Source organism: Varanus komodoensis, unplaced genomic scaffold (genome assembly GCF_004798865.1).
Source record: "Varanus komodoensis strain SLA01 unplaced genomic scaffold, ASM479886v1 scaffold59_1, whole genome shotgun sequence".
In the NCBI taxonomy this organism is placed as follows: Eukaryota; Metazoa; Chordata; class Lepidosauria; order Squamata; family Varanidae; genus Varanus; species Varanus komodoensis.
The window spans coordinates 592216-614594 of record NW_025336221.1 but is presented as its reverse complement, the minus strand read 5'-3'; the positions used below and the strand labels follow the sequence as shown (position 1 = coordinate 614594).

The following is a 22379-nucleotide window of genomic DNA, read 5'->3' as shown; positions in this document are numbered from 1 at the left end:
AGGTCCTTGCCGTTTTGGTCCTTTATCATGCCCATCTTTGCATGAAATGTTCCCTTCATATCTCCAATTTTCTTGAAGAGATATGTTGTCTTCCCCATTCTATTGTTTTCTTCTATTTCATTACACCGTTCATTTAAGAAGGCCTTCTTATCCCTTCTAGCTATTTTCTTGAATTCTGCATTCAGTTCGGTGTATCTTTCCCTTTCTTGCTTGCCTTTCTCTTCCCTTCTTTCCTCAGCTATTTGTAAAGCTTCCTCAGACCACCATTTTGCTTTCTTGCGTTTCTTTTTCTTTGGGATGCAATGTTGTGAACCTCCTTCCAGAATTCTGGAAGGCACTCTGTCTATTAGGTCTAATTCCTTAAATCTATTTGTCACCTCCACTGTATATTCATCAGGGATATGATTTAGGTCATACCTTAGTGCCCTAGTGTTTTTCCCTACTTTCTTCAATTTAAGCCTGAATTTTGCAACGAGAAGCTCATGATCTGAGCCACAGTCAGCTTCTGGTTTAGTTTTTACTGATTGTATAGAGCTTCTCCATTTTTGGCTGCAGAGCACATAATCATTCTGATTTCTGTGCTGACCATGGTGATGTCCATGTGTAGAGTTGTCAGAAAAGAGTGTTTGCTATGACCAGCATGTTCTCCTGACAAAATTCTTCCAGCCTTTGCCCTGCTTCATTTTGTATTCCAAGGCCAACTTGCCTGTTATTCCAGTTACCTTTTGGCTTCCTATTTTAGCATTCCAATCCCACATGATGATAAGGACATCATTTTTGGTGTTCTTTCTAGAAGGTGTTTTAGGTCTTCATAGAACCGGTCAATTTCAGCCTCTTCAGCACCAGTGGTTGGAGCATAGACTTGGACTACTCTGATGTTGAATTGTTTGCCTTGGATTCAAACTTAGGTCATTCTGTCGTTTTGGAGATTGTATCCCAGTACTGCTTTTCCTACTCTTCTATTGACTGTGAAGGCTACTCCATTTCTTCGGAGGGATTCTTGCCCGCAGTAGTATAGCTGATGGTCATCTGAATTAAATTCACCCATTCCTGTCCATTTTAGTTCACTGATACCCAAGATGTCGATGTTCAGTCTTGTCATCTCTTGTTTGACCACGTCAACTTACCTTGATTCATAGATCTTCCATTCCAGGTTCCTGTGCAGTATTGTTTTTACAGCATCGGACTTTCCTTTCACCACCAGATGCTTCCACAACTGAGTGTCCTTTTGGCTTTGACCCAGTCGCTTTACTCTTTCTGATGCTAATTGTATTGGGCCCTCTGCTCTTCCCAAGTAGCACATTGAGCACCTTCTGACCTGAGGTTCTCATCTTCCGGCAACATATCTTTTAGTCTTCTGGTACTGTCCATGGGGTTTTCATGGTGAGGATACTGGAGTGGGTTGCCATTTCCTTCTCTAGTGGATCACCTTTTGTCAGAGCTCTCTGCTATGACCACTCTGTCTTGGGTGCCTCTGCACAGCATAGCTCATAGCTTCATTGTGCTACACAAGCCCCTTCACCACGGCAAGGCAGTGATCCATGAAGAGGTTTTGCACAAATACACCACACAAAACTATGTGGCCCTAGCATAATTTATACAGAATTGGCCCACTTATGCAAATCCCAGTTTTATAGAAATTGCCTTTTTTGCTGTATGTGGGGTAGGGACAGATTGGCTGATTCTGCATAAATTATGCAAGAGCCATGTGGCTGTAGTCCCATGGTTTTCTACTGTATCCTTCTACAAATTTCATTAGTCGTTCACAAAGATGCCCAAATTACAGTTCATATTAGATATGGAGGTCCATCCCCTCAGCTGAACCCACTTCCAGTACATCCTTACTTCAGGTCATTTAAAACTGATACTGAGTTTATTCAGATTAAAACTGGAATGCTTTTTCACCCAAAATTCCATCATTTAAGTATTTTAAAAATACTATTTTGGCAGTACCTTTAAGTAATGAATCTTTTCAAACAAATGTTTGTAGAAACATCAGAAACAGAAATTACAACAACTGAAATAATCAAACGACGGGATGTTGGACCATATGGAATTCGATCAGAATATTGTATACGAAAAATAATTTGTCCTATTGGTGTTCCAGAGGCCCCAAAAGGTATGTCTGTGTATAAAATTTGAAAGTTACTTGAAAGGAATTTGTCTATCCTGGGAAATTTTAGCATTTTATAACTAAATACTTACTGGCCCTTAAACTGAATATTTCCATGATTTTATCTATAGAAACTCCTACACCTCAAAGGAAAGGTCTTCGATCAAGTGCACTGAGGCCTAAAAGGCCAGAAACTCCAAAGCAAACAGGCCCTGTTATAATTGAAACCTGGGTAGCAGAAGAGGAATTAGAACTGTGGGAAATAAAAGCATTTTCTGAAAGGTAACCTTCAGTTTAAATGAAGCACTTTTGACTTATTTATGTCATGCTGCATGTACAAATATTGTTTCACTTTTACATGCACTTAGCAGTTAATGTCTAAAATAAGTTTAAAGATCAAAAATAATTCAGAACTATTTGTGCAATGAGATATGTAGAAACCAAAGAAAACAACTTTTCACCATTAACCATATGCTCCTTCAGCTGACATTCTCTGCTATCAATTAATATGTTGTAAAAAAATACGAAAGCTCTGACTTGCGAATTACAACTAGTAATGAGAATTTGAGAACTAGTATGAGAATTTGAGTCAGAAAGACTTTTCAGCCACCCTTCCCCTGGCCCACATTCCCTCTAGTGTTTTTGAATGTCCACTGTCTTCCTATCGGTTCTCTTCCTTCAATTGCTAAACTGTTTTGCTGTTTCTCTGTTCTTGCCTTTTGACTATTATTGTCTTTAACTCCCTGCTTATTTTATCCAGAACCAATAAATTTAGGGTTATGGTGCCCAAAATGTGGTCCCTAATGCTAGGCTTGTGGGCACTCAATCTTTTAAGGAAAAAAATCTTTTTTTTTTTAAGAACATGGATCAATATGAAATGCATACAGTTGTCTATCAACTCTGCTTAAGAGTCAACAAAAGTAAACCAAATATCCAAATCAGTATCTGTTTGGAAGTGGTATCCATATGCCACCTGTTCCAAGGTTGAAAGTGTTGTAATGTCCTCAGTTGTCTATATTCCCAGTTGTTAGTGGTAGAGGTCTCCCCCCCCCCCCAACATGGTTGTAATACTGATATTTTTAGCAAAAAGGGAGAAGGGAGCAAAAAATCCATTTCCACTGATGATTTACTGGTTTCTGTCAAGCTGATAAATAATTCAAAAGAGTGTATCAGTGAATAGTAAAGAGTGTCCCAGTACATTTTTCCATGTAATAACTTCCCCCACAAAGAAGGAACTACTGTACATTGCCAAAACATATGTTTACAATTAACATTAGCTGTATTGCAATGCCAGCATTAGCTGAACAAAGGTGTAATCAGTCCTATCATGATGCTCATACACTCCCAAACCCACAGGCATTCAGTGCAGAGCAGTACAGCAGTGGCAGCACTCTTTACCTCCTAATCCCCTGCTCTGAATTTTCTGCTAAATTGACTTTTTTTGCTGGTCTTGCTGGAGTGTCTAGAAGGAAGCTTGGAGTGGCTCCAGGATACCTCAGATCCTGGCCTCTGCAGTCAGCTCCCTTCCCTGTCTGCTTATATCTTTGTCCAACATTGCTGTCTTGACCTCAGAGAGCAGCTGGCATGATTCTTTTCTCACCAAATGCAAGGTGGTGAGACAGGGCAGAACCTCATTTTCTGGCTTTGAGGTTGGAGTTGGAAATCCAAAAAATCCTACAACATCTCAGACATTAGGGGCCATAGGATCACTCCTTTAGACAGCCGCTTTTAAAAAGATGTTATATTGCGTTTAAAAAGTTTTTGCAGAAGAGGACTCATCCTAAGCTTAGCAGATGCTTTAGGGAAATGTCAAAGCAGTGATTCTCTGATTATGCATTTTATGGTGGTGTGTGTAGCAAATTTTCAAATTTGCAGATGTGACCGCAAATCCAAATTGGTTGGGGACACCTGTTCCAGCAATTCAGTTGATGAAACATTAGAATTTCAGCCAGTGGCTGTGGGGTTACTGGTAGTTCAGACAGGAAGCAGAATGTTTTTTATGGGAATGCAGCCACACAGAGTTGGATCCAGACATCCTTGAGAGTTCTGCTGATGCTCGAGGGAAGGGCCAGGTTGACAGTTTTCTCCAGCTTGCTTTACAGTCTCCTCTCCACCTTTTTCTGGTTGTTCAGGAGGGGTTCTTCCAGAACAATGTTGGAAGTGGCACTGAGGATTGAACGGGATATCTGTAAAAATCACTGCCCATCTCTTTTTTTCAGTGGGAAGTCTCCATGGGGTTCAGATTTCTTCCACAAATGGAAGGAGTCTCTATTCTTGGGAGGAAATTCTGGATCTAGCTGCATGAATTTTCCCTAGGTATCTCAAATGAATGAATACTTGTTGAAGTGCAGTATGGAACTTAGATACAGCATAGCAATAACCTGGGGAATTGATTGAAGTCATATAAAATGAGTTATTGATACAAAATACATGCACAGTAATTATGGTTTATCTTTTTGCAGAGTGGAGAAGGAAAAGGCACAAGCAGTTGAGCAGCAGGCTAAGGTTAGTGAACAGAAGAAGGCTGAGGAATTCAAGGCCCAAATGGAGGCTCAACTAAAACAACAGCGATTGGCTGCCCAGCAGGTGGGATAGCCTCTTAGTAGTCCCGCCTGTTGAAGTTTGCGTAGTTTTCATTTTTTCAGCCAAAAATAAACATGGAAGTGTCTCTTTTTTATACATTTTTAAACATTTTCATGGGGGTAAAAAGATCCGATCCCTAGTGGAAACCCATAATGCTATATCATATTTTTAATTCAGTGTGCTTTTTATATCTTACCGAGTTTGGAATTTGACTGTTTTCTCTCAGTGTAGTATTCCAGTCCATATTCTCTTACAATGGTATTAAGGTGGAGGTTGCTAGGATACCTAATTTGCCTAAGTCTGATAGGGAAAGAATGTACATCTTGCCAAGCGTGGAATCAGAGATGCTTCTATGTTGGAATGGAAGCTAAATGATTAATTTCTGTGTATAATTTTGTATCTGTATTTATAATCTGCTGCTTGTGATACTAGCATGTTGTGATAAAATCTGTAAGCATTTCTGTTTGTCCAGTAAAGCACTGTGTTACTCTAACTTGTTAGAACACTTGCCCTTGCTTTGCAATTGCCCTTTTAACACTTGCCCCCCACACACACACACACAATTAAATGTATATCCAACATAGTACTTAACATGCTGACTTAAAGGAACTTACAGTATGGTAAGATAATATTATTAAGACTAAATCAATAGCAGCAGTAGAAATGAGGAAAAAACAAAAGATCAGAGAAAGCCTTAAAATATCTTCTAAAATAATACAGTTTTGTGGGTCTGCTTAAAATGGCTTATTGCCAAATCTTAGATGATGCCACAGAGCAGTTCTGCTTATTTTTCATAGCCAGTAGAATGTATTTCTAGTAAAACATTCACTCTCAGGCAAGGTGTCACAGTTTCAGATCAAACTGTTTCAATAAGAATATTTATATACCGCTTCCCACTTTTTAACTCCCAAAGCAATTTTACAACAAATTATAAAACAGTACATCGTTATAAAAGCACAACAACATTTAGACAAGTTAATGCCTGGAAAAAGCCAGGGTAAACAAGTAAATTGTTGAAAGCACATTATTATGGGTGCCTGATAATATAATCATAGGTTATATGGTTCAGTATAACAGATTGGAAAGCCAACCAAGTATTCTAATTAGTTAGTTTTAGGGTTCTGAATCACACCTCTGCACAAAGTGTCTGGAATGGTGAATAATCAAATAACATTAAATAATACAGGCATTTAAAGGCTTATGGATAACAAAATACTATGTTAAAAAGTAATATCCTGTTAAATGTAAAGGATATTGTAAAACAATGAAAAATATTTAATCTCCCATTTCAAAAAACAAATAAAATAAGAAAGCATAACATACTTCAGCAAGACAACTTAACTTAAATATTTAATATTTAAATAGTTCAGATGTGCATTTTTACAGTTCAAAATAGGTTGGATCCAGGCCTGTGCAGAACTATGCATACTGAATGGTTCAGTGGGAGAGCAGTTCTTGCCGATTCCTACTTCCTCTCTGCAGTGCCCCCTGCTTCTGAAAATCCCCTTTGGGGGTTTGGCTGATGTTGGGAGTTGCAAGGGGAAAATAAGAATTGATAAAAAGCACTCTGTCCTGCTGGATCCCTCTTCCCTTCACCAGCAAAAGGATCCCTTGCATTTGTGGAGGGGCAACTATTATCTTGAAACCCTAAGGCAGGTTTCTGTTATGACCTGCAGGTGCATATTTAGGCTGAGATGAGTGACTCATTGAAGTTCTCCCCTAGTATGTTCATAGCAGAAGAGCACTTCCGGCTGGGCACATCTTACTCTGTAGCTCAGTTGCTTCACTGCTTCTGTATGCCAGTGCCAATCTGTTCAGGACTTCTGCTTACCTCCTGTAAACACTCCTCCTTTGAAGCTTTCGAATTTCCAGCTATGACTGTGATTACGTTGGCATCTCTTATTTAGGAAATTCTCTTGTTTGAAATTAACATACTGACCTGCAAGGCATGCTGCCTAATCCTGTGCATGTTCACCGAGAAACTATTTAGTAGGACTTTCTGCTTCCAGAAAAGTGATCAGATCACTGTAGCCTTAGTACACTTAAGCTCTGCCTTGAGGGAGCTCCTCTTGTCGAACAGGCTAAATGTAGCTGTTCTTCACCAGATCATGGTTTTAACTCTCCTAGAAGCGACTGGAGCAGCAGAAGCAGTTGCCTGCAGTGTGCGGTGCCACTACAGCTACGACAACTAGCAGCACTGCAACCACAGTTTCCACTCCGCAGAAGGTTGTGGTGGGCCCATTACCACGCTCTATGCCCACTGGAGCCAAAGTAGTCCTTGCTACCAAAGTGGGATCTCCAGCTACAGTAACATTCCAGCAGAACAAGAACTTCCATCAGACTTTTGCTACCTGGGTTAAACAAGGTCAACCTTCAACAGGTAAACAGTTGGCATAGCAAAAATAAATACTTCCTGTGAGTCTTTGCATTTGACTCCATCCTCCAGGTTTTTATTAATGGTATTGAAGCTGGTTTATATAGCAAGGGATGCTTGGCAGGGGTCTCCGGGAATGTAGGAGACTGGTGGTAAGCTTGCAGCTGGGAGTGAGTCACACAAACTTTGCTGTGCCTAATTTGTACTCCCATTATGTGAACATAGCAGCTCAGGATGTTTCCTGTGGTTACACAAATCAACAGGAACAGCTTCTGCTTGGAAGAGCCAGTTCATAATCAGAACCTCCCCGTGAACATCTAGCAACGCCTGCCTGCACTCATGGGTCTGGATGTATGACGGGTGCTGCGTTCTTCAGCTATATTGTTGAACTGGGGACAAAACAGGGACCTAGTTTTTCTGTTGAAATATACTAGTGATCAACACAGTCACGGGAAGGGTGTGCTGCTCCTTTTAATGGTGTAAAGGCCTTGCTGGATCAAGCAGAGGTCCATCTATCCCACTGCTTTGTCTCCTAGAGGAAATAGTCAAGTACCCTGGGAAACTCAAAACAATACATAGTGGTCATAAATGGGAATGCTAATGGCGCCAACTTAAGGAACTCACAAATGTTCTATTGCATACTGCTTCTGAATGGAGAGTTCCAGTTGGCTTTCCTGGTTACTTATAAGTGGGACTGGCAACAACATTTTGTTCCTGCTCAGGATGCCCCATTGTTTGTCCCCACCCCAACTGTTTTTCTGGGTATTTTTCCCGCATTAACCTATATTCTGTGGCCGCTGAACCTGCTTGGTCGACATTGGTCTGTCCTGGAATTTCTCCCCGCCTCTGCCACCTTGGGTTTTTCTTCCACTAAAGATAGTTTGTACATCTACCAAACTTAGGGCTCCCACGAGCCTGCTGACACCTCCCTTTTGTGTATGGATGCTGCTGCTGCTTTGATTACACAAGAACTGAGAGAATTGAGCTTGCTAGTAATATATGTAAGGAATGGGTTCTGCACATTTTGCACTATAGAGTGCTCCCCTGTTCACAGTTTCATTTCACTCCCTTTCACATGCACTTTAATTCATGGGTGTATACCTAGGTTAGTGATCATATTGCATCTTGTGAAGTATTGTGTCTTTTTGCACATTCTGAAAATATTCTCTGTACAACCCCCAGAATGATCATTATTGTAAGGCTTTAAAACAGGTTATTTCTTTTTTCGTGGTCACAGTAATTTATAATTTCATAAACCTCATTTTTTTCCTTCTCCCATCCATTTTAAGATGCAACCATAGCATTGGTTACATGGTATAATACTTGCTCTTAGGAACTGACCACCATTTCTGTTTTATTAGCCACAACCACAACTGCTACATCAGCAACAACTATTTCCAGCAGCGGGCAGACTTTTCAGATTGCTAGCAGCCCTGTAACTATGGCAGGCAAAGTGATAACAAAGCTGCCTTTACCTGCAAATAGCAAGATTGTTGCTGTTAATGTGCCAGCCACTCAAGGAGGTAGGAAAATGCCATGAACATCTGAATGCTACTGTATTTGGATTTTTTCCTAGCAAAATGATATATGATATTTTTCTTAAAATAGGAAGAAATTCGGAGGAAATTAGTTCTCATGATCCTATATATCTTGTTTTATCCCTTTGCTGACCTCCTTAACTTTGCAGCTATCATCTTTTTAGATCTGTTGCACACTTATCTGCTTTCATACTCTTAATGGAAGGACTGCAAATTTCCTTCACTATTTTGGGAATCAGTTATATTAGCATTGTTTGCCAGTGGAGTTCTAATACTGTAAGTGTATTAGCCCGTTTTGGTCACCTTGATCAGAAGAGGTGCAACATCTTGGAAGGGTGCAAGTTGTATTAATTACAGACTTCCTTAAGGTTAGAAAGTCAAGACTGAGCTCTGGAATCTTGTGCTGCCTCTCCTGCACTTTTCTCTCCCCAGAACGAATCCCTCCTTTCCATCTTAACTATCATAATATAATTCATTAGGTGAGGAAACTGATTAGCCTAAATAACTGTGCCAAGGTATCTCTTATCTGTGGTGAAGATCAGAAAAGGTTTGCCCCAGGTTGAAAAATGTGTAATCTTTTAGGCTCCTCCTGATCTTTTGCGTGTCAAAAGCCCTGAGATGTTTGGAGACTCCCTCCAACATTCCCTTTTAGCAAAAGTACAACATACTCATCAACATCCTTGTGAGAGTTTGAAATTCAGGCTGCTCTAGTCACTTTGTCATTTTCTTCAGTTGTATAGAAATTTGAAGTACAGTGTTGTTTTTAAGTACATGAATAGGCAATTTCATGAAAGGACAAACTTTGCAAGTTCATCCTAAAAGGGGGCCTACAACTTTATAAATAAAGCTTCCTCAAAATGTTTGAAAAGCTTTCACATCTTTTATTCAAAACTAAAAAAAACGTTCTGCAAAATATGTTGCATAACCTGGAGAATACAAGGCTATTAATTGTGACTAATGCTGTTTTTAAATCATTGAATTATTTTCCCAATAGGTGTCGTTCAAGTACAGCAGAAAGTGTTGGGCATCATTCCATCAACCACTGGAGCAAACCAACAAACATTTACTTCATTCCAGCCTAGGACAGCAACTGTAACTATTCGGCCAAATAATACAGGGGCAGTATGTACAACAAGTGCTTCACAAGTAAGATTAGGTTTTTTTCCCTTTTATTGTTATTTTAGGATACTCCTGAACCACTTTGAGATAGTTCCAGATTTTAGAGGCTTATTAAAAACGTTGCATTTGTGGAGTGTAAGTAAACTGGAGGTCTCCAGTGTGCAGCACATGGATGCAGCCTGTGACAGCCCATTGGAGTGGTGCTTTCTGAGTTGACTCAAATGCAGCTCAGTTTGCTGCCTTGCAGTTTCCTATACTTGGTTTCCTTAGAGTGCCTTTCAGTGAATAATCAGTTTCAGGAAGTCACCTTAAATCATTAGGTGCTTATTCCTTAGCTGTGGAAGATTCAGTAGTGTTTCTTGAAGAAAGTTCCTAGAGAGCTTTTCATTTTATGGCGATGGTAGCCAGTTTGCACATCCCCTCCCCGACCTTGCTGCTGCCAGAGAAGGTAGGGCACTTGTCCTTGCAGAGAAGAGTCTGTGGGCAAGCAGTCAGGCATTCTCATGGTACCCCCTCTCCATGCACTGTTGCAGTGAAAGGTGGGGGAGTGTATTTGTACCCCAACTATAGAGTATTGCAGCTAGAGCAGCCCTTTGGGAATTTCAGTGCTGTGCATGTATAGAAAAGAGGGAGGAACTGGAGGAAACCAGATGCTGGCTCACTGAGGACAGAGAGAGGGAGCAATGGTGTGTGTGTGTGTGTGTGTGTGTGTGTGTGTGTTAGAGAGAGGGAGGGAGGGAGGGAGGGAGAGAGTTTAAACAAAGGAGAGAATGGATGGATAGAAGAGTATTGAGGGAGAAAGTGATGTCTGTGCCCACTTTTGCCTTGAAGCCATCCACTGTTGTCAGGTTCCACCCAAAGAATGGCCCTTGACCACACAAGGATTGCCCACTCCTGCTTTAAGTTTTACTTTTATACCTTTCATTTTGTCTCCTTTCCTTTTTAAATATGTTTTTATGTGGCTTTATTTTTATAGAAGCAGTGCAAGAATTCTATTATCGCAAAGCTGCCAGAGAGTCAGCTTATAGGGAAATAAAACTTCATGAAAAAAATACTTGGGATGTTCAGAAAAACAAAGGCATAATTAGAGATAAAGGAACTCAGCTTTTTCAGAAATACTAACTATACTGGTTTTAAGAAGTTTGGTTTGGAGCCTTCTTTTTATGTCCATGGATCAGTCTCAGTCAGTACAGAAGTACAGTTTTTGCACACCTGTGTTCATTCTCAGTACAAGAAAAGGCTTAATTTTTCCTGGTAACTTGTGCAGGTAATGCCTGGGACACCTCTGCGACCTGGGATGACTGTCATACGGACACCACTTCAGCAGTCAGCATTAGGAAAGACCATCATTCGAACACCTGTAGTGGTTCAGCAAGGTATTCTTCCAGCCAGTAGGTTAATTTTGATTTTTAAATTCCTGTGTGCGAAACCCATGGTTTGTGTCTTCATTTTAAGACCATTTTTGTATCATCCATACTAGTTTAAACATAATCATATTGGGGGCTTTGTGTTAAATTCTGCTGAAATGTAATTTTAAAGGGTTCAGGATTAACAGTGCTAATCAAAGAACAAGCAGCCATACTGTGGTTTGCTATGGGTAGTCATATTTGCTGTTTAAAACAGAAAATCTGGAACAACAGATCCAGATAGCTGCTTAGACTCCAGCAAGGGGCTTGCATTAATGCAGTAGAGTCTGTGACCTTTGTTCATTGAACAGCTGGCATTCGTCACAAGCTGCTGCTGTTGAAAGTCCCTTCTGCTTCAGAGGCAGATAATCACACAGCATTGGAGGCCTCTTCGAACTGCAGATGCAGAAGCCCCTTGGAATGTCAGGTCCAATCACTGCCTCCTGCAGATTCTGATCTGCACTGTAATTAGAATACAGTATGGTGAAGAATATTGCAATGAAATACTTGGCTATTAGGTGTGTCCTGTTTCCAAACAGAGTATTTCCAGTTATTTGGAGGCATGTGACTTTGATTCTCTGGTCAACAGACCATTGATTTTACTAATCAGTGGACACTAAGATCTTGTTAGTCGAGAACGATGGAGTACCAATTATTGATATAGTCAGTACCAATTACTTTTTCAGTAAGAGTTCTTGTGCTGCGTACAGTTTTGTAAGACTATGAATTCCACTTCTGTACAGGCCAGCCCCAGCAAGTGGTGACCCAGATCATTAGAGGCCAGCCTGTTTCCACAGCAGTGTCTAGTGCTACCACAGTTTCTACAAGTCAGAAGATACCCTCAACCCCGGGAACCTCTTCACAGCACATGCCGCCGCAGGCCACGCCACCACACCCTCCCCGTCCTCAGCAGGGTCAGGTGAAACTTACAATGGCGCAGCTCACGCAGCTCACACAAGGACAGGTAAGCAGTCACATGTGGCTCATGATGAAACAGCTTTCATGTACTTGTGCATTTCCGCTTAGAAATGTAATATTAATAACTTCCCATGTAAAACAGCTTTTCTGAATTAACACCTGAATTTACAAAGGTTTACAATGATAGAAAATTAACATTAATATAATGCCTTCTGCTACATTTTTATAAAGAATCTGGAAAATGTGCGAGATGAAGGAACCTCTTTGCTCTTCCTCTGGAAGTAAGTGGGCTTAACCCAGGCTGTTTCTTTAAGTCGATTCTATCCCTTTGATATAGTAAAAGAAAAGGAAGAATTGTTCACACATGGCTATCCAAAATTTGGTTTACTCTTCAGTAAGATACATGCCTCCATATTGTTTTCCATAACCAGGGCATATCATTAGTACTTATTGTTCTTCCACTAAGATGTGCTTTTGATAAAGTGGAAATGTTTCTTTTATTTAATTGATGAGTGTTAAGGTTTATCACCTTAAGGTTTATTAAGGTTAAGGTGAGAGGCACCATGCATCTGTTTGCTAGGGGGAAATGAGTTTTGTCGTTGCATGCTATCAAGTTGTCTCTGACTTATGGTGACCCTATGAATGAATGCCCCCCAAATCTCCTTTGCTTAACAGCCCTGCTCAGCTCGGAAACAGACCTGGATATTATATTACGCCCTCCTACAGTCCACAGCTGGCCATTATTGCAAACAGAGAGTGAGAATGGATGAACCTTTGGTCCAATCTCAGCATTATGATATTAAGGGCTTTTCACCTTGTTGTGTCTTTAGACCTGTTGAACAAGATGTTCATCTGTCTTAGTAAAATGTTCTCATTCGACAGCAGAGGGCATAAAAAAATTCTAAGTGCTGTGCTGCCTACTGGAGAACCTAGAACTGAAATGCTTTCTGTCCTGATTATAGGCTTGCAAACATCCCTTAATTATAGCTATTAGAATGTATGTGTTCAACAAATCCATAGCCAATTTTGAATGCTCTATTAAATTATATTGCTGAATATGCATTACAAGAAGATAATTTTCTTAAAATACTTGTAATTTAAGGTAAAGATTCACATCAGAATCTTTTCATTTCTTCCTGACAGTGAGCAGTTCTGTGACAGCCTTGAATATTGTCTGTTTAATTATGTGTTGTTGGTGCCACAGATTAATTTTTCAGAAAACCTTATTTTAAATAGACAATTCAGGTGCCAAAGCCCATGTTAAGTCCCATTAGTTTCCCAGCTCATAACACAGTGTTCTTTCTTTTTCTTTCCTTTTAGGGTGGCAGTCAGGGTTTGACTGTAGTAATTCAGGGGCAGGGTCAAACCACTGGCCAATTGCAGCTGATCCCACAGGGTGTCACAGTAATCCCTGGACCAGGGCAGCAACTCATGCAAGCAGCTATGCCAAACGGTACAATTCAGCGATTTCTGTTCACCCCATTACCAACAGCAGCTACTGCGACGAGCACCACTACTACAACAGTTTCCACCTCAACATCAGGTAGGATTTTTATTTTAAATAGGGCAAAAGGATTGTTACTTGGAAAGGGTTGCCAGGCTTCAAAGGGTTGGATAAGATGCTGCGAGAACTCTTTAAGCCAGAGAAGGGAAGGTGTTTCTCAGATTGTTCCTACTCTGGCTCTGACCGTGAGGCATGCTTCTTCTCTCCCCAGCTGCAGGAGAACAGAAGCCACCTTCTCTAGCCCAGACACAAACACAGCCAGTGCCAGCGCTTCCACCTACAGAACCCCAGCCACTTCAGAGTCAGCTCCCAACCCAGCCACATGGGCAGCCCCAGAGCAGCCAGCCTCAGGCTCAGACTCCAGCACAGCCGCAGCTGCAGCCGCAGCCACCACCACCACCGCCGCAGCCACCTCAGTCCCTGCTTCAGGCTGAAACCCAAGCGCCCCCTGAATCTCAGCCTCCAGCTTCACTTCCAAGCCCCACAGTTGCTTCTGAAGCACCGCCACCCATCACGCAGTCACCTGTCACTCCAGCCGTTGCTCAGGCTCCCGCACAGAGCCTTACGCAAGGGCCTCCTTCAGTGCTGGTCCCCAGCCAGACCCAGGCAGCTGTGCCTTCTCAGGCGCCATCAAAAGCTCAGACTGTGCAGCCAGCTCCGTTGCAGAGCACCACCCCGCAGCCAGTTCAGGCACAGCCCCATCCGCCATTACACATCCAGACGCAGCAGCCCCAGGTTCCCACATCTGTGCAGACTTTGCCGACCGTCAGTCAAGTCACGGTGCAGTCCCCACGCCCTCCGCTCCAAATCCAGCCTCCGCAGACTAAGGTTATCACTGTGCCACAGCTTCAGCAGCAAGTCCAAGTGTTCTCCCAGCTTCAGTCCCACGTCGTGGCACAGATACAGGCCCAGCAAGGGGGTCTGCCTCAGCAGATTAAGCTTCAGCTGCCTATTCAGATCCAGCAAGCTGGCCCAGTGCAAACGCATCAGATCCAGAATGTTGTGACTGTTCAAGCAGCCAGTGTACAAGAGCAACTGCAAAGGGTTCAGCAGCTCAGAGAGCAGCAACAGAAGAAAAAGCAGCATATTGAAATTAAGCGCGAACACTCCCTTCAGGCATCTAATCAGAGCGACATTATCCAGAAACAGGTAAAACTGTCAAAAAGAAACGAGTGTTTCAGTTCTCACAACATTTGCATGCTTTCATGCATATCCGTGAATCCGTTCTGGCTGTGATTGTTGATAAGATCTCAGCACTGTACCTATATGAAATCCTGTTGCATATCTCTCCTTTTGAATGTAGCAAATATTCTAAATATGTCTTCATTTTACAGCACTTGCTACTGCTTAGGTCATTGTTTAGCACATCCCAAGAGTGTATTCCAGTCACAGGGAAGAGACTTGGATTTGCTTGCTTGGTCTGTTGCAAGGTCTTTGCAGTGTATTTGTTACTACAGAAGAGAGACTTCACATAGTGTTACAGAATATTTGGAATGGACTTGAGAAAAAAAGCTCTGCGCAGCAAACTCTCTTGCTGCAAAATGCTTAGGTAGCTAAAAGATTTTGAGGAATCTGTACAAAAGCACCACATTGTAACATTCTGGAACAAATTGAAGTAAAGGCTCAAACATATAGTTAAAGCAGAGGTGCAGAGCCTTCCAACCCCTTCCTGGGGTATTAGTTTGATCCTCTGGGGTTCCAGATTGGATAGGCTCCTCCAACTTTCTCCCCTGATCTCTGATGACACCACTATACCATATAAAGCCTCCTCACAGCCTTCCTACTGTCTTCCTTCAAAAGCTCTTTTGAAAGCTTTTCTTAATCTTCCTGAACTGCGACACAGAGCAAACTTCTCTCCCTGTTCCAGTCTTTCTCTCCCAACTCTTTTTCTCTGCAGCCAGTATTCTACTTCTTCTGCTCCTTCCTCATCTTAGAACTCTACAAGTTTGCTTCAGAGGAAGGCAAGAGCTCCTACTTCCCTTTCTCAGAATTGCACGGGCAACTGCTGAACAAGTGAAGACCATTTTCACTTTCTCAGGCACGTCGTGTTCAGTCTCTGTGGCACTCAGGTTTACAATTACTTAGAGGTTGGAAATGTCCCAGATTTCCCATGTTGTTGTTGCTTGCTCTCTAAAGTTTTCATATATTGGATTTGTTTCCTGTCTTGAAGGTGGTAATGAAACACAATGCTGTGATAGAGCACTTAAAACAGAAAAAGACACTGACTCCTGCCGAACGTGAAGAGAATCAACGGTAAGGCAGGTGGATTTAGGACAAACGATTATGTGAGCATGCAGAGGAAGGGGGAGATACATTTTAGTACTTCTGCTGAACCAGTGTTAGTGCAGACATTACAACCAATTGAGTCACACAAGGAATTGTCCCCTGAGCAGTCTGTTTGCATGAGCAATTCCTGTATGATATCAGCCACTGTAGTATCTGCAGAGTGCGTTGGATCCCGAGTTCTCTTTGGTGAACAGAAGAGCTCCTGTCCTTGACAGAGACTTGGATCCAGCAGGAGATTCCTCTGGAGGAAAAGAGGGCAAAGGTGATTTTCATCATGTTTCTATTCCCCCGCAGCCTCCTGTGGCACCCCAGCCCCATGGCTCAGGACATGCTAGGTGCAAGAGGCTTCAGATGGGACAGGATATGGGTGAAATTTCCTTTCCTGCTTTTCTGCCAGTAGGACCATTCCATGAGTGCAGCTTTGCTAAGGGGATGCTCCTGCCAGCAGAACATGTGTTATGACTTAAACCTTGAAGGAGATTTAAACACTAGGCCAGGCTGAAGAAAGGGAAAATACCACTTTAGCAAAGCACAAGATCTAAGAGAAACTGCTGTATCCCATGGTATGCTACCATCCTTATGGAACTGATTGTAACAGTATTAAAAGCCAGGGAACTCTGTGAAGTAACTGCTTGGAACCCATTCTTCTAGTTTTCTGCAGTAGTTACTTAATAATTAAATAAAAGAAACCTGTATTTACAGTGTTACAGAATTGGATAGCAGAAAATTGTTCCAAGTGTCTTTACTTTCACCATTCCCTTGCATCTAATAATAAATGTTCTTTAAAGGAAAGGAAAGTGGGAAGGAAAGAAGAGTGTTGTTTGTACATGTTGTGGGCTGTTCTGCTAAATAGGTAATGATGTACATAGGAGAAACTGTGAAAAGTTCTATGTTATACTAGTTGTCAGATTTTTTTTCCTTTTCCTCTTGAAATGCCCTGAGGCTTTAGCCATGATTTTAAAGCTAATTTTATTTGTATTTAATGATCAAATAGAATCAACATAGTCTTCCTTTCCTTATTAATCATTTCTTAATTATATTCTTTGTACTTCTTTTGCAGAATGATTGTGTGTAACCAGGTAATGAAATATATTCTTGATAAGATAGATAAAGAAGAAAAACAGGCAGCTAAGAAACGAAAGCGAGAAGAGAGTGTAGAACAAAAACGTAGTAAACAGAATGCAACCAAGCTTTCAGCTCTGCTCTTCAAACATAAGGAACAACTTAAAGCTGAAATACTGAAGAAAAGAGCACTTTTGGACAAAGATCTACAGATTGAAGTGCAGGTAAAAATCTTGTCTTTAGTTCATTTTGCTTATACATTTTGAGCCTTCTGTGTATTTCTTTTACCTCATTGTTTTGAATTTGCAAGAAAAATGGCCTGGTTCACATGATTAAACTGCTTACCCTGGTTTATTTAAGCCACAGTGTGGCCAAGAGTTGCCATTTGAAATATTCAGTGTGACTCCAGGCACTCTGGGTTAAGCAAGGGTTAAGTAATCCTTGTCTAAGCCATGGTATGTAGTTGTGTTATGCAAAAATTGTTTTACCTTTTACCATGGTCCTTGGGTTTGCGCAACACAAGCCTTGTCCAGGTGTTGAGTTTGCAAATCGCACTCAGTAGGCACAGTCTACTATGGCTTAAACACCCCACAGGTTTGACTGAGTGAATCAGGTCAAGTATGGACCTAAACTTCCCACTGTGCACATTCTTTTTCTCTGCCCCCCCCCCTCTGTGTGTGTGTGTGGGGGGGGGGGGGATATAATTTGGAAATTTTATAAGCTGTGCCTTCACCCCAAAGATTTCAAGGCCCTGTGCATGCAGATTAAATGTTCAGTAAAAAAAGGGTCTAAATTTAAACCATATGCCTTCTTTAATGCCTAGGCGCATTGTATTTCACATTTTTCCAAGATCCTCAGTCTGGATTGATAGCCTGAATGACCTCTTAGCTTATTTCAGCTGCAATATATAATTGGACCATATTAGGTAGATTTGATACAGTGATATTTCATGCAGCTTTACACAAAACAGGATAGTAATTAGTTGAATGTAAATGTTTCACATGCTTGTGGAATAGCAGTTTGTCATTCCGTTAATTATCTTGTTGGAGGGCACTACATTATTAAAATGCTTAACTGACTTTTGTCCATATGAAAAAGACATTTTGACTGACTTTTCTCTGTGTGAAGTGTGGTGGGTTCTCCCACACTAGAGACTTTCAGAAAGACACTGGACACCCATCTGAGTGGGATGGTGTAACTTGGTGTCCTGCAGTAGCAGGGGGTTGGACCCAATGACCTTCATGGCCCCTTCCAACGCTATTATTCTGTGATTGTATGAAAACTGCTTGCTAGCTCCCACACTGACCTTTTATTGTTTCTTCGTTATCCTTTTATCCTTTCTTTGAGTCATATTTTTGCTGCAGGTGTTAAAAAGGCACCTAATAAAACTCCACAGGATTTTAAATTGATTTCCAATCTTGACTCAAGTGTGTGGGTTAAATCTCAAATAGCCACAGACTAAGTCAAGGATGGGCAACTTTGGGAGACTTTCATGTGTGTGTGCTGCACACACACGTGCATGGCAGGCCTCACTTTTGCTGCCAGTGCCTTTTGGCAGTGGCCAAAAACAGCCATTTTAACATACCATACTGTTTTCCATTGAAATTGGCACCAAACTTGGGGGTGGGGGGATTGCCACAAATTTCAGTGAAGACAGCATGCAGCAATGGGCCATATTTGCTCACCCCTGTATTAAAGATGCACATTTCTGTATAAGACTTTTTATAGCTTAAATTCTTTTTTAATTTAGTTTGTTGATTAGATCCACTTGTTTAGGCTCCAGAAATGAAGACCAGGTTGACACAAATTACACACATGAATATGAAAACACAGCGCTGCTAACTTTTAAATATATTCAGATATACACACACACATATATATATACTTATTGATCAATAATATAGTATATTGATAAATTGGACTCCATTCTCTTTAAAACAGCAGAGATTTGTCATCAGCTGAATTCCACCTGAATGCTGTTGGTATGCACATGGTCAAATTTAAATCTTCTTCTTTCTTATAACTTAGAATTCATGTCTGACCTATTCTTTCCATTGTAGCAAGTTGATTTCCAGTTTCTTAACAGTGCCTGGAAGTTCTTCTGTGGTCCAAGAAATCTTTCTTAGGGGAGCTCACAGTATCAGAACATAGAAAACACACACTTGCAGTAATTTCGACTAGCCCTGTGTCCTTTCCATAGTTTGATTTTATGTTATGGTTTGACTTTGATTGTACAAATTAAGATTGACTGCTTGTTGGTAGTGTCTATGTGGGTTACTTTTCTGTTTTTAACCTTAGGAAGAGCTAAAGAAAGATCTGGCTAAACTTAAGCGGGAAAAAGAAAAGGCACAAGCCGCTGCTGCTGCAGCAGCGGTGGCAGCACCACCTCCACCACCACCTCCTCCTCCACCACCACCACCACCTCCTCCTCCACCTCCTCCTCCTCCACCACCACCTCCACCACATACTACCAGTGTCTCATCAACAACCACAGTCACAACATCTGTTTCATCTCATAAGAGAAAGCGAGAGGAAGAGAAGGAGTCCTCCTCTTCAAAATCCAAGAAAAAGAAAATGATTTCTACTACCTCAAAGGAAACCAAGAAGGACACAAAGCTTTACTGCATCTGCAAGACACCTTACGATGAGTCTAAGTGAGTAGTGAATGTTGCACATTTGTATCAAACCTAGATTAGATTTAGCATTTAGTTAGTAGTGGGGAAGATTATGATGGGGTTGGGAGTTAGAGGTCAATCACTTAGAGATACTGAAGATTTGAGCACTCAGAATTGTATTTTTAAATTCCAGTCCGTGAGCTTTTGTGATTCATATTTTACCTATTTGCATGTTTCCATTGTATGATCTGTCTCACATTGCACATCTTTTATTTGCTTTTACTCTTTCCTTTGTCCTTTTGCCTCTTTGGAAGCGAAGAATTATAGACCAGCCTTCTTTTCTTTGGCAGGCTCTGAGTATTCTGTATTTGTGGGTTGTGTTTCTGCCCTGGGGAAGGAATTTTTTTTTACAGTTCAGGGAATAAATTTTATAACTAAAAACAAATCTCCAAATGGGAGGTAAACATCTATTCTCTTAATTTTCATTAGGTTGGATCCAAGCTTAGTTGTGTTTACTAGTAGATCCACTGACTTCACTGGAGGTTGCTCATGACTAATACAAGTCACATTGATTTCATTGGGCCTGCTCACAGCATGACAAGCTCTGGATTCAGCTCCATATAGCCCAGATTACTGTGTTGTAGGACCTTTTGCTTGATGTTCCAAATTATTTCCTCTTAAATGCTTTAATACTTGTTAGGCTTTACTTTTAAAACCAAGCACTCAGCACACTTAACATAATGAGAACTACAGCTTTCTATGAAATATTTTACACCTAATAATAAAGCGGAAAAGAGAACTTATTATACGTTAGAGTACACTGGGCAGAATAGGTCTAATAGGCTGGAAATAGCTTTTCACTTGTTGGCCACTATAGATTAAGACTCATGAGCGGTAAAAATTAGTAGCATCTGAAATGTCCTTTTAGGGAAACGAAGTTCTGTTCACTTCTTCTAAAAGTATCAAAATTGGCACTTCAACTATGAACCTGGTTCACACGTCACGGTAAGCTACTCTGCGAATAACCAACAGCAGGTTGGTTGTTTGCTGAACAACCCACGATGCCCCTGGCAGATGATTGGTTTTACGGCTGGTTGTTCTCCTCTCCTTCCCCCTCCTAGAGGACTTGGCAGCTGAAGCTGCCTTGTCTCATTTCCCCAGTCCAATTGTGGGCCAGTCTGAACATGCTGTGTTTTTTCCCTCCTTTGCTCCCCCCCCCCCCCCCCCCCCCCCCCCGGTTCCCTGCCCCTCCCTTTTAATGAAAAGTCAAAGCAAAATCCCCCCCCCCCAATGCCTGAGCAGCAAGTACATCAGAGGGGCTGTCATTGCTTCTCTGCTTATTTTATGGGGGCGGAGGCTGGCACAACTAAATGCGTGCACATAGTTCCATAAATTTGGGGGGGCATTTTTCTGGAGGAATGCATTTGTGCAACCCTGGATAACAGAAGTGGGAAGGCTTGCCTGGCACCATCCTGGTAAATGCATGTTGGCAAACTGTAGCAGGTACCTACCCTGTATGTTGAGAGAGCTTGCAGAGAGCTCCCTTTGCTACTGTAGTCAGAGAGAGCTGCCCAGGGAGAGCAAGCCTGTGAGGGATCTTTGTTCATAAAGGAGGCAATGACTTTTTTCCTTCTGTATACTGAGTTCCTTGGGGTTTTTAATGTTTTCCCCATAGTTCCCAATGTATCCCACCTTTTTCTCACTTTCCCAAGTAAATAGAGACATGGAAAAGTGAGGCTCAAAAGGCCTCTTCCCTTTTCACAAACATCTCTTTTGACAGCTGTCAAAATAAAGGCATTTCTTTTCAAAAAATGTCTGGCAAATTGCCACAGTTGTGGGTTTTTGTTTTGTTTGTTTTGGACAGGGAAATACAGGCAATTTTATGGCTGCTAGAAACTGATGTCAGTACTAGAATTTTTACACAGCTATTTCAGCTATTCAAAATTAGAGGGAAACATGCATGTAAAGATGGTCAGTCTGCATTTCTTAATTTAGTCTATTTAGGGGGAAGCTCTGTGAATGGTCATACAAAGATTTATATCCTAGAAGGCTGAATTCTCTGGCTTTGTTGTATAATACTACATTTAGCAGAGGTTAGAACTTGACTTAGAGAAATACTTTTTCTGGACTACAGCATGTAAAGGAATTAAAACATACATTGTAATCTAGCAGAATGAGCAAGTACACTATTGTAGAGGTGTAAAGAGTTACCACTTCATATATTAAATTTTAGCTGCCTTCCTGTTCCTTGAGAGTAGCCCCTTAGGAACTCAAAGAGGCTTCTTTTGAAAATGGCATAACAGTTGTGATACAGGCAAATGTCTGCTTATACATAATTGACCTAGTTTGCAATATGCATCACAGCTGAAATTAGAAACATAGAAACAGAGCGAGTCAGAAGGGGCCTCCCGGGCCATCTAGTCTGACCCCCAACTCCAGCCAGCTCCGCTCACGACATGCCCACCATGTGCAAGTTCCTGGATTGGTGCTGCATGCTTGTTTATGCTTTTTCTTAGCAATCCAGTTCCTTTGTCATTTTGTGATGCACAAACTTAGAAACTCTGGTGTGCTTATGACTTAAACACTGTGGAGTTGACCCAACAGTTGTGCATGATTTGTTATTTTCAGGTTCACACATAACAAAACAACCCAGAAACTGGCTTGTTAATTAAAGGAAATAAGTGTAGGGGCTGAGCATTTCATTCATCCCCACAACACGAGGGTTAAACAGAACAAGAAGTGCTGCTGTGACATGCAAACAGGCTCATCATAAACTACTGAAAATATAGATAAATTATTCCATTGAGATTGTACATTGAGTTGGATCCAGATAGGTTCATACGTCGAGTGCACAAATTGAA

General features: G+C 41.3%; 1 protein-coding gene across 7 annotated transcripts in view; it reads left to right on the top strand.

The window, feature by feature from the left end:
* Positions 1–22379, top strand: part of BPTF (bromodomain PHD finger transcription factor) — an 80776-nt gene that overhangs the window by 47362 nt on the left and 11035 nt on the right. For 4 of the 7 annotated variants that reach the window (XM_044449460.1, XM_044449459.1, XM_044449457.1 and 1 more), the window contains 13 exons: positions 1991–2119; positions 2245–2395; positions 4576–4699; positions 6824–7076; positions 8432–8593; positions 9603–9754; positions 10995–11118; positions 11877–12097; positions 13372–13594; positions 13767–14704; positions 15726–15808; positions 16902–17127; positions 19202–19557. In XM_044449460.1, coding sequence (XP_044305395.1) covers positions 1991–2119; positions 2245–2395; positions 4576–4699; positions 6824–7076; positions 8432–8593; positions 9603–9754; positions 10995–11118; positions 11877–12097; positions 13372–13594; positions 13767–14704; positions 15726–15808; positions 16902–17127; positions 19202–19557 — 3142 coding nt within the window. The remainder of the gene's footprint in view (positions 1–1990; positions 2120–2244; positions 2396–4575; positions 4700–6823; positions 7077–8431; positions 8594–9602; positions 9755–10994; positions 11119–11876; positions 12098–13371; positions 13595–13766; positions 14705–15725; positions 15809–16901; positions 17128–19201; positions 19558–22379) is intronic. The other 3 variants (XM_044449455.1, XM_044449461.1, XM_044449458.1) reach the window with 3 other exon arrangements.